General features: G+C 41.2%; 1 protein-coding gene across 2 annotated transcripts; it reads right to left on the bottom strand.

Moving 5' to 3' along the window:
- Window positions 1–2,447: 2,447 nt before the first annotated feature.
- Window positions 2,448–12,672, bottom strand: LOC103654795 (probable serine/threonine-protein kinase SIS8). 2 transcript variants are annotated; one of them, XM_008681611.3, is made up of 12 exons: window positions 11,525–12,672; window positions 10,351–10,454; window positions 9,313–10,115; window positions 8,149–8,189; window positions 6,858–6,926; window positions 6,658–6,758; window positions 6,469–6,547; window positions 6,286–6,384; window positions 5,357–5,425; window positions 3,373–3,422; window positions 3,114–3,290; window positions 2,448–3,012 (listed from the first exon to the last, which is right to left on the bottom strand). In XM_008681611.3, the coding sequence occupies exons 1-12, from the start codon at window positions 12,392–12,394 to the stop codon at window positions 2,928–2,930; spliced, it is 2,547 nt and encodes an 848-aa protein (XP_008679833.1). In that variant the 5' UTR covers window positions 12,395–12,672; the 3' UTR covers window positions 2,448–2,927. The 2 variants fall into 2 exon arrangements, with proteins under 2 accessions (XP_008679833.1, XP_023158010.1); XM_023302242.2 differs by lacking the exons at window positions 2,448–3,012; window positions 3,114–3,290 and having other exon boundaries at window positions 3,414–3,665.
- Window positions 12,673–12,987: the final 315 nt, after the last annotated feature.

Here is a 12,987-nt window from a genome sequence, read left to right as displayed (position 1 = left end):
GGAGTACTGTTCATCTATTTATAGGCATGGGTCGCAGCCCATGTAAAATTACATTCAGGCCCCTTTGCATTTGCTAATAACTCTATAGTAATTCATCGGGGTCTAGATAGCCTTTTCCTCTTTAAGTCGGTTTCTTTTTTTCCTGTCATCATGCCAAAGCTCCCTTGCGCACACCTTCGGCTCTATTCCATCCTTCGTTCCCCTTGTGTTTCTTCATACTGTGATTTTGACTCATGTCCGAAGATACCTGCTCATGTATTATACTCCAGAAACATTGTTAAACCATGTTTTTGAGGACCTTCGGAAGTCGAAGGCCCCCAACAGGTACCATACGCAGCAAATCAGAGACCCCCATCCCTCGCCTCCCCCACTTCCAAGGTTTCGTAGAGCAGGAGGGGAAGGAAAGAGGCGGACATACCTGTTCATTATCTGAGAAGGACACGATGAAGACCTGGACATCTGGAGGCGACATAGGTAGTACACCGCTAGATATATAGGGAGAGAGCACGCAAGCAAAGAAAGAAGCCCAGCAGGAGCAGCTCCAAACCGAGAGGCACCCGCACCAGGCGTCAGTCCGAGAAGGGCGAGAGAATGCGAGTGTTTTCCTAGCCCTGGACCCGCCGAAGCGACACAACACCACCATCAACTCCGTAGCATATACTGACTGCTACCACGCTACGAGTCTTGGTTGTCCAATAACTCAGACCTGGACTCCTCATCGCCAAGATAACCTAAGCGTGACAGGCACCACCATGTCCTCCTCGACGGCACGCAGAGAGAAAGGCCAGGAGCACGACCGACTCGCCCCGTACCCGCGTCAACGAGTGTCGGTCGGCTCGCGACTACGACCATGGGTGGATGCAGCAGGTTGGGGAGGAAGAACAGAGCGAAGATCGGGAAGAAGAATGGGACGTCCGACGACGGCAAAAACGATGATGCGCGCATGATGTGAAATATCCTCGTGGACGTGCAATAGCCACTACTCGAGTCGGTGTCGAGGCTGGTGTCGGATGAATGCGGGGAGGAGGCGTCTGCTCCTACGCCCTCTACCGAGAATGTGGTGGCGCGAAGGTGGAGGCATGAGGGGAGAGAGAAAACAAGTAGAATGGCGAACGAGGTGGTGGCAACTGAGGCGAGGACCATCATTATCGTGCCTCTAGATGGTCAAATGGGTCGTGTCTGGCGAGCCGGCCCGAGGCACGATCCATTTAATAGTGTCTGGACCAACTCGGCATGAGCCCTGTGCGGTGCTTGGGTCGTAGCTTGATCCATGGACGGCACTGTTGTGGTAAAGGTCGTAATGCCAGAGGAATCATTACCGCAAGGCATAGAGGGGGAGGTCATAAGCGCCTATACCGTAAAATCGATTTTCAACGGAATCAAAAAGACATATCTGGTAGAATCATAACCATAGAATACGACCCTAATCGAAATGCATACATTTGTCTCATACACTATGGGGATGGTGAGAAGAGATATATTTTACATCCCAGAGGGGCTATAATTGGAGATACTATTGTTTCTGGTACAAAAGTTCCTATATCAATGGAAAATGCCCTACCTTTGCTCGGCACGATTATTTTTATTTTACAAAAATTCATATATACATATGTACAATTTATATTAAATATTATAAACACTTGAGCATGATGTTCTATTGGTTAGATAGCTTCGCTCAATGTCTCTCACTCATCTTACATTAGGGTGTGGGTTCAAACCCCACCTCTTGCACTGTTTTTTAATATTTTACGCTGAGTTGATTTAGAAGAAATATAGGGATTTTTTTGTAAAAAGATGACACATGACGACCATTGAAACTGGTGCTTTAAGTATAGTATAGATATAGATATTTGAAACCATCTCAGTTTTTATAAACCAGTTTTTTTAATACTAGGTACTTTTAAACAAACCCTTAGTCCGAGAAACCACTTCATTCTACATAGGGCTGAAAAATAAGCTCGAGGCTTGCGAGCTGGCTCGAGCTCAGAGCGGCTCGCGAGCCTCGAACGAGTCAAGCCCCTTCTTTGCGCTCGTTTTTGCAGCGAGCCGAGCCGTCTCATTCTAGCTCGCAAGCCTTGATTAATTTATAGAATAATAATGAATATTAAATAATTTTATAGATAATAGCTCATTTTTTAGTCTTTGACGATGAATATATTACAATTTATAATTTAAATTACTCATTGAATGATGATTCTATATTTCAAATTTATATAATGTTAATTCAATAAATAATGCAACAATAAATACCAGAATATGGCTCGTGAGATGAGGCTCTTTCGTCAGCTTGTGGAATGGACAAGCCGAGCTCGTTCAGATACCGAGCCACACCGAGTCCAGCTCGTTTCCAGCCCTAATTCTACATGAGTTGATTCCTCCAATTTAGCTTTATTAGCTTATGAGATAAATATCAATTCTTTTCTTAAGAAGGAAAACCAAACACACCATTATCGAACAAAACTGTGAACTTTATGTTTGCCTTTCCAAAGCAACTGTATTACATCATATACATTTTCACGTGGCATCGGGCTGCGACTTTTTGCAGACACCGTGAATTTTTTTTCACTTCACTTTCCATCTTTTGTAAGGCAAGGGGAAAAAACTTCAAGATCCTATCTTTGTGGTGAATTTATCACCCGTTCAAATCCAGAACTGAACAATTATTTACCATGGCACAGAACACTTTGTGTCGCACCACTTTTCTTCACTTGAGACTACACACTACGCTTTCTCCAGCAGCGCCTTTGCACGGCTTCAGAGACTCGCATTTTCACAAGGTGATGATTACTGATGTGCAGAACCTTCGCCCAAACACATCTATACCGCAGAGACTCCTCCACGAGCTTCAAAAAAGAAAATTTTAGCCCTGTAACAGAGCTTAAATACTTGAATATATGTATCCTGAGATTTGTCCCAGGAAACGCATGTCAGCAGCTTTCTGTAACAACTAAATGTTGTAGTTGCTTTAGAGGGGACAAGAGCTGGGAGAACGACGGCCTTTTGCTCGGATCGCTGAAAAAAAAGGGGGAGTTCAGCATGAGCGTGGCGAGCAACACAGGGAGAGGGCACAAAAAGTGGGATGATATAGATGGGGGAAATTAAATGAGCCTTACCTATCCCAACATGAAGATATTATGCTAGCCACCTGTGGATCCACATCCTTGGGGATCTCTAGTCGCCTGTTCTGGAATCCAACTGCTCCTACAACTTGCATTGGATTCAACCCACTCCATGGCACACGCATAGTTGCTAGTTCCCACAGGATTACTCCAAAGCTGTAGACATCACACCTAATGGCACAAAACATTCAGCTTTCGCCGAAACAACAGCAATAAAAAAAAAGCAACATGTCCGTGCAACTCAACAACTCACTTCTCATTAGATGGTTCATTTCGTAGTACCTCAGGTGCCATCCACTCTGGCTGCAAGCAACAAGAAATGTTTCGTAAAGATGTGATAATAGGTATATTTATAGAAAAATGCAATGCAGAACGAGAAAAAGAACAGAAGGCAGTATTCTTGTACAACATAGGGCACCACCATGTACTATGTATTATGTTTCTCCTCTTCTTAATATAATTAAATGCGCAGTTCCCCTGCGCTTTCGAGAAAAAAAAACATAGGGCACCACCAACAAAATCTGGAACCAATGTCTATGCATATGCCTGTTTTTCCATCAAACAAAAGCAGGGGTTTGAAGTTAAACATAGATGCATGAAATAATTATGCTAACATTTAAGTCCCGTTGGACAAGCTGAAGACTTCAAAAATCTGGCTAGTAAATTGTGGATTGTTAAAAGCTGAAAGAAGTTAGGAGAAGATGGATTCTGGGATTGTCACAGTCTGGACTAAAACTGTTAAAAGCTGCTTGGATAACTATGGCTCGTGGATTAAAAGCTGCTTCCACAAGCTGGCCCGTTTGAACCTGAAAGTAATAGGGATTGTGTAATGCGTGGAAATAGTAGATTGATTAATCAAGGTACAGGCGTACATGTATACATAGTCCGGAGCAGATCTTGGGTTTATAGAAACATAACCCAACAAGATCTCCTCCCTTATTCCTATCCATAATCAACAGCAACAGAGGAGAAGGCCTCTGCTGATAGAAACATAACCCAACAAGAAATAGGAGGTGCACAGCACAGGCCCAGCCACGCTATGTACACACATATATATTAACCCAAAACTCATGATACCATGAAAGCAATAGGTGTTGCACGGAAATAGTAGATTATTTAATCATGGTATATAGAAACATAACCAATCAAGATCTCCCCTATTCCTATCGATAACCAACAGAGAAGGTCAGCAGGCTATAGGAGGGCAGGAGGCGCACGGCCCAGGGCCCAGTCCAGCTATATACACGCATATATAAACACATATATGTCTAACAGGACCAGCTAGAGCTTTTAAAGCCACAATACACAAACTCTAGCTGATCCAAACAGGGTCTACATAGTGCATTATGCAGCTACCTAAGAAATGGAACTATGGGAAATATTTTACTTGTGCGGATCTGTGTCCCTATGCAACCAGAAATCAATTTAATCTCAAGATAGCTTTGCTATTTGCAAAAGATGGTCATTTTTTGTAGTCATGCATTAGACCTAGATCAAGTGCATTTTAGATTGCATGCTGAAATGATGTGTTTTGAACTAGCACTATATTGCCATTCCAAACCTATTCCAAAATGAGTACTCCAATGCTCTACAAAATAATGATGTCTCCCTTCCCAGCCTATCTCAAGACAAGTACTCTAATGCTCTACAAAAGAATTCAGTATCCCTTCCTAGCCAATTCCAAAATACGTACTCTAATGATCTTCAAAACAAAGATGTACTTTTATGTAGAACATGTGTCATGTTTCAGTTGGCAATTTAGCGGACAAGAGTATAGTATAACCAGGATCCACCATCATGAATGCCAACTACACTCTCTCATCTTTTTTCTTAAGTTTATCTAAGTGGGTTGCGTTTGTGTTATTCTATCCTGTATCGCTTAACACCTCTTTCATTTGGTGAACGTGTACGAGGTCAGTGTTCTAGCTGTTAGCTGTAGTATATTCTATGTTTATCCTCCCTCTACTCATAAATAAGTGAAGTTTTGGATTTGGATAAATGAACTTTTATGTATTGGGTTTGGATATTTGAAAATGACACAAGCAGATTTGTCTCAGAAGAGTTTTATTAAAGTACATTTTTGCTAAGCTTTATAACTACTTTGCAACAAAATAGTAATAATCAAAGTTGTTCTTCAAAGTTCCAGAGTACCACTTATTTGTGATTAGGACTGGCATTTCAAACAATAAAACAATCAATATGAACAAATAAAAACATTAACGGGTGAGGGGTATTACTGTTCCAGCAGTTGACTTAGAGGAAAGAAAAGTATGATGTTTCAACCTGGACATGCCAAAGTCAGACACCTGCCAGGAAAAGGTACATATGCATATTATGTTGAGCTCCACAGTGAAGTTTTGGTGATATAAGCATAAAACGAGTGCATAATGAAACATGGATTCCTCCAAAGTAACTACTTCAGAGGGTCTGGGGAAGGTACAGAACAAATTACTTGTTAATAATAATAGTAGTAATAATAAAAATAATAAAGGTAAATAAGCAGCAATATAAACAACGAATGTCTTGTTCTAAACTGGTATAAAGAATACTCCCTTTGTTCCAAATCATAGTTCACTTGGCATTATCTTAAGTCAAACTTCTCCAATTTGACCAAGTTTTTAGGAAAATATATTACTTATAGAAGTTCAAATAAATGCACTATAAGCACATTACATGGAGAATTTAATAAAACTAAGTTGATGTTGTAGGTATTGGCGCATTTTTCTATAAACTTGGTTAAAGTTAGAAGTTTGGCTTAGGACAGCCAAAGTGAGCTATAATTTGGAAAAGATGAAGTACTATATTACATATTGGATACAATGCTACAGCTAATGTAAATGGAACCCGATATTTTCTTTATTCCAATTAAATCATAAAACCCAGTATTTGCTTTACTCCAATTAAATCATAGTTCAAAGGTTCTGTGGGTTTCGTGTATCATTGAGATCATTGACACCGACTATTAGGAAGAATATTGAACAGTGCAAGGAATCAATCTATTAGTTCCATACACAGAAGCAATAAGCTAAGTGCACCCTTTAAATCAAACATTTATCACCACAGTATTCTGGTCTGCTATGACCAGTGTGTTGAACAGTAATATGTCTCTCCAATGAAATGCACTAGCAAGAAAATAGCTGTGAGATGGTATAGAGGGGGAAGTCACCTTAACAACCCAATTTTTATCCACTAAAAGATTGGGGGATTTCAGGTCACGGTGAACAATGGTAGGATGGCTAGAGTGCAGGTAGTTCATCCCTTTTGCCTGAAAGAATGCAATATTAACAGCTGCAAAGAACAAGCCATAATGTATGTATTGAACACAAAACCAACTTGCTCAAGTTTTTACCACATCGAATGCCATTTTTAGCCTCCGTACTTCATCAATTCGACTATTTGGCCTATGCAACAGACGATATAGGCTCCCCCTATAAAAAGATTGTTGTACTGCTGTGAGAACTCTCCATATTCATAGTACCATGCCAGGTTGAAATTATTGTTTGCCATTTTGACTAGAAATAGAGGAGCTTGTACAAACCTTGGGAGGTACTCAGTTAATATAGAGAGATTAGGCGATTGTGTCACATATCCCAAGAAAAGAACAACATTGGGATGCCTTAGCCTTGACATGATTCTCACCTAAAATGTAACAAATATAAGCTTAGCTGAGGGAAAAGAACCCAATAATCATTAAGCTCAAGTTGGAACAGAGATGCATGTGTTGAAAACTTAACTTACTTCACATTTAAATTGCTCTAGTGAAACACCTGATAAATCCTGGTCAAGAAATTTCTTCACTGCAACCTCCTGAAATTTACAGGAAAAAACATCAGGAGAATGGAAACTCCCAGAGAATCAGAAGTCATGGGAAGACTGCATATATTCAACAACAGAATTGGCCAGGTGAAATATGTATTCTTGAAGATAAGAGAAGACCTTTTGAATGTTTAATCTGAAGGTTCCTACTTCCTAGTAATGTTAAAGCTACAGGTCATGCTGACAGCTCAATTTGATACACTCATACACATGCAACATGTTCATAATTATTGATTTGTGCCTCACATGAGTCCTAGTTCATTTTTCTCTATGCGCTAATATGTACATGAAGGTAAACAGGTGCAGGCAAACCTAAACATTTATTGCCATGTTAGGAGCAAAACCTGATGCACAATGCTTGCCTGCTATCAATTAATGCTTATCCACCTATGATATAAAGATGGCTCAATTTAAGAAGGTTACCAAACTTTACAACTACAGGAATTGCTCAAACTTGTAACGCCATGGCATAATGTTTAATCCCATGTAAGCATGATGTTCCATGCTTGGGTAGATTTGGTGGAGGGAAGAATGTTAATACAAAAGGTTAGTATGTGTGAGTTCTCCAGAACCATATCTTCAGCAGATACATCACAGTTAAAGAAAGAGAAAAGGAAAACAAACTTGAGCATGGGGAGAACCATCATTTGGCTTTGTCATAATAGAGAAGTGTATGCCTAACACTGTAGAGAGGTACTCACACAAAACCTACAAGTGTCAGGGTTCGAACCCTGTGGGCGGTGAGCAGCCTCTGAACTGGAGGCTCTAACAACAGAGCCATCACTTGGTTCTTAAAATTATGTCATCAATTTTGTTTACCTTGCTCTAAGGTTCGGTTTACACTTTACAGCCATCAACAATCCAGGCAATAACTAATCAGAAAATGAAGGTGAAATGCTGAATGAGCTACCAGCTGAAGAGTAGCATGATTTCCCGGCATCTAACTGGATTTTCCAATCTCAAACACATGCTAACTTCTAATGTTTCCAAGGTCTGTAGCCACAAACTGTGTACCCATGCCATGATCAGCTAGATAGCACACCTTTTTACTCATTTAGAACTAAAGCATAAAGATAACTACTATAAAATAATTATCAGCATAAGCACCTAAATTATCTCTTGTTATCATGTTATCGACAAAGTTTATCGTACACTATGTTCAATCCCTAGCAAAATGTCATGCAAGAACACACTATCAAACTATCTGACTTACCGTGCCATTCCAGTCTGCACGATAAACTTCCCCAAATGATCCTGCAACAATACAAATCCTAAGTTTATGACACGAGATTGCCATAGCCAAGAAACAAACAGTACACGAAAATGAAAAGACCAACTAATTGCAAAATTACAACACAAAAATAAGTTTATTCTAACAATAACAGTAGTAAATGCTAAAAGAAGAGAAACTTTAGAGGAATTAATATGGGGAGCCTCATAGTGAAGTCTATCTAACTGTTTTACCATTCTATGGACAATAATTCTTTTCATTTTTGCTTTTCATGGCCTCAAAAATAAAGTTTGAAAATTTGTAGCTGTAGCTTTATTGAAAAAAGTTATTGAAAATTTAATGCAAAGAAAGAAAAATCTTCATTATGTGCCAATTAGGTATCTCTGTGTAGTTGTGAAAATTACAGTATTTGAATTTCCATATTTTTGAATTGCACTAGTCTACGAGTGGAGGAGATAATAACATTAGCATGGTAGTGTTTTGTATGCCATAGCCATTGTGTTTTCCATGGGGATTCTCCTAACTCAGCTAGAGTTCTGTCACTCGATAGTGAGTATCTCAGGTTGTGGGGTTTGGCCAGAGCTAGAGGTGTTCCACATGGTCGTGCTTTTATATTTTCATAGTAAGTATGCTGTTTTTCCCTAGGGGTGTGTGGGTGTGTGTTGTTCAGGTTTATCCATACCCATTTATTCTTAATATAATATAATCATATGCAGCTCTCTTGCGTGTCCAAGAGAAGCACTTTGTATGCCATTTAGTATGCATAAGGTTTAAAAGATGGCCAATGGGGTTATGGGAGTGAAATCAGAAAAGGAAGTAAAGCTTCAAGAAAATAAGTATAGGAAAGTTGTCATCACTTAGTTTCAGCAATATAAAATATTAAAATCATCAAAATGGTGGTGAAGTCAAAGGAAATGGTACCACTAATTTGTAGTAAGAGAGAAAAAATAAACAGATAATTATTGTGAATCATATTTAGCAAACATCGAAAATTTAATAATTATAAAGCTTGGGTTTGCAGTTAAATAGAAAAATTACTCTTGACACTGGTGGAAAGCAGTATTTTATCTTCAAGAAGGTCTCTAATTCTCTATCAACTAGGACTTCACTGCCTTACTGGTAAAGGGCTATGAATAAGGCACATACCTAAACCAATACGTTCTCCAATATCAAGATCTTCCCATGGTATTTCGTATTCAGCGATATCATCTATAACAGAGCTGATCGTTTTTACACTAGACCAACTCAACGTGTCCAAATTTCCATTGCTACTTCCTGACATGTTCACCAAAGAACCAGCAACCATTTGATCCTCATTGGAAATAACACTAGCAGTATGACCATGCAAATCCAAATCTCTGATGGCTGCTTCTGTATTTTCTGCACGGGGTTGTTCATCTTCATCAGGCGATGACGAATCTTTAGCTACAAAAGCATTTGGCAAATTTTGTGTTGTTTGAGCAACTAATAACCATCCTGTACTCTCTTTCTCGTGAATGTCATGATTATTTTGATCAGATAATAAATCCGAGGGTAGCAATGCACCACTCTCCAAAAGTAAGTCATGCAAATTTTGTGCAAACTGTGGGTCCACTACTTCAGGCACAATATACTTGGAAACATCATCGACCTTAACATGCTCAGAAATATCCCCATCATTTTTTTTCTCAGAAACAACATTTTGTTTAAGTTCTGTCTGAGATAAATCTCCCAGGTGTGAACTCGTGAGCGCTAAAATAGAACTGTGACCAGATGAGCATCCTCCAATAGTATTTTTGTTCTCATATCCACCATTAATCTGCTCAAGGGCTAAGCACAATTCTGCTACACTCTCTTCAATGGCATCACTGCTCAATTGGCTATTGTTGGAGTCCTGAAACTGACTCCCAGAAATGTCTGAAGGGATTAAGGTGCCTGGAGCTCCCATCAAATCAATAATATATTCCATGCTGCAAGAATTACAGTACATAAGGTTAATAGTTGTGAACAATATCAAAATATTCAGTGCTGCAACAGTTTATTTCTCTTTCTTTTCCCTTTTTGTTGGTCACTCATGTTTTTGAAATGACTGGTAGCCTACCAACTTGCTTGGGACTAAAAGGCTTTGGTGTTTTCATTGTTGTTGTCAATCTTAAACTGTGTAAGATTAATTATTTGAAAGATGGTAAAGAAACACGTATATACCTGTCAAAATCAACTTTGACCAAGTTAACAGCTCCTTCATCTGTCCCGGTATAACATATTCCTTTCAGAAGCTTACATGGTAGGTTAACTCGGTCAGCAAGTACCTGGAAACAATTTGGTTAATTGGTGTCTGCGGTATATAGTCCTACCCAAATCTCTAGTTTTAAGCAATCAAATACATTTTTTAGAAACCCTTTGATTATGTATCTAGCACACTGGTATATAGTCCTACCCAAATCCCTACTTTTAAGCAATCAAATATATTTTATGGAGAAACCCTTAGATCATGAATCCGGTGTCACAAATACCCAATCCGCTGGTGCATGTTGAATTGTTGACAAAATAGGCTGACTTCTTGAGTTGACTACAACATAGGACCTAAATAAATTATCTCGATTGCAACACGTTAGTGCTACACCATTAACCATAAAAATTCATAACTAGAAGTGTTTCTAGCAACAAAGCTAGGAACACAAAACACATTGTGTTCAAACCTTCTACAAGTAACATCAATCCTGCACGACAATTATGGCAGCAGGCCATTGGCCACAGAATGACACAAACAACACATACAAGCACTCTTCTTCATCTTTCTCATTCTCAAACATCTTCTCCTGTATGCGCTCCTGTATGCCAACAATGCTGATAATCTAACACAGCTACCTGCAACCTTATCATCTCAGTCCACCACCACTGACCAAAGACTAGTCAGCAGCCACAGATTAAAGCTACCAACCCTGGGATGTAACCTTTGTTTGAAAAAACTTTCTATCCTACTATTTAAATTCTTAAACCCAAAGTTTGCATGACAGTTATATGCAATCCCATTTGAAAAGATTACACTCAAATTGTAAGTTCACACCATGAGTGGGACAATGTTTAGAAAAGATATACACAAAGGGTCGATCATAAGTCTGAGAAACCAAATTGAAGTTCTATTCTTTTGCCTTGAATCTTCCTAGCGTTCAAATATAATGATTGGAAAGAGTAAATGTATAGGAATGACAATAGTTGTGCACGAAGCACCAAACGTGTCATAAGTTAACGATCCAGATATAATCATATGACAAGATGGGAACTATTAGCATCCTTCCATATACTCTTTTGCTATCTAATATCATAAGATAACTATCAGATTAACCATAGACATGATGCAGGATGTTAAGTCACTAACCTTAAATAGCAGTGATCTGTGCCGCGACAGCCCAACCCGAAGCGAGCCAAGTGGAAGAACGACACTGTTTAGCTGGAGAGAGAGCTCGTGGCTCTTGATGCTCCACTCCCTGTTCATACCATCAGCATCCTCAACCAGACCGCCCATCGCATTAACAATGAGACCCACAATCTTCTGCGCAAGCTCAGCTGAAGCAGCACCACCATGTCCTGCCCTAGTCTGCGCAGCAATCTGTGCAGCCCTATCTTCCAGTCGTTTTAGGGCAGGGTCGTGCTCCCGATCCACCAAAATGGCCAGGAACGGGGCATCACGCCCAAGCGGGACAGCCCTGAGGTATTCGAGCGAGGGGAATTTGGCCTGGAATCCGGGATGCAGCTGCGCGCCACAGACGTCGTAGAAGCCATCGGGGAGCTGCTCGTCGTAGTTGACTACGCTGTGGTTCCAGTACCTCGCGGAGAGGGCCTCCGCGGGGCTCCGGTCGTGTCCGGACCCCGCGCCGGCCCCGAGGCTGATGAGCTCTGCCGCGCGGATCTGGACGGAGTCCGCGTCGACGAGCCCCGCGTGGTCGGACGCGGAGATGGCGAGCGCGAGGCGCACCTGGTAGTCCTCTTCCAGCCGCGTCGTGGCCGCCTCCGCCTCGAGGCCTCTAGGCTCCTCCACCGCGGGGGCGATCGACACAGCCGCGGCAGGAGTAACCGCCGGTTGCGGCGGCTCGGGGGCCGCTACCGCCGCCCCCGGCGGCGGCGGCGTCGGATGCCCCGAGCGGCGGTGCCTCGAGCGGTGGTGGTCGGGCGCCGCGCCCCCGGCCCCGGCCCCGGCGGGGCCCCCGGCGAGGTGGAGCTTGCGTAGCAGGTGTTTCATGCGGGACATGGGCGGCAGCGAGGCAGGCCCCGAACCCCCCCACGCCTCCTCTCCTCTTCCGGCGCCGGTCCAATCCGATCCGATCCGATCCGAGGCAGCTGCTGAATCGCGCTAGGAATTGTCGGAGGCAGATTTTTCAATCGCTTCGAGCGATCTACCTATCCATTCGTGACCTGTGGGTTTTTTTATTATTATTTTTGTATTCTGTTGGGGGCGTCGTCGTGGATGCTTCGCGCTCGGGTTCGACGCGGCTGGAAGAGGAAGGTACACGCAGCGGCGAAGACAGCCGACAGGGAGCACCAATACCTTGCTCTCTCATTGCGTTTATTGTTTATTCTATTACTAGGTGGATGCCCGTGCATTGCAACGGGAAGATAAAATACCATGATAACTCATGTATAAATGTGCTATAATATTATAGGAAAAGATTTCATAATTTATTTGTGATCCTACCCATACATTAATATACAAAAACACTAATTATTATTCTATATTTTTGTTAGTATCACTAAAAGTAGATGTTTACATACCTTAAAAGATATAGGTGTATATTCGTCTTTTGCTATGGAATCAATATGATAAGATACATTGATATGCAAAAA

The sequence above is a fragment of the Zea mays genome, chromosome 4 (genome assembly GCF_902167145.1).
Source record: "Zea mays cultivar B73 chromosome 4, Zm-B73-REFERENCE-NAM-5.0, whole genome shotgun sequence".
Lineage (NCBI taxonomy): Eukaryota > Viridiplantae > Streptophyta > Magnoliopsida > Poales > Poaceae > Zea > Zea mays.
Note: the sequence above shows the minus strand (reverse complement) of the source record. Positions and strands in the feature narration are given on the sequence as shown.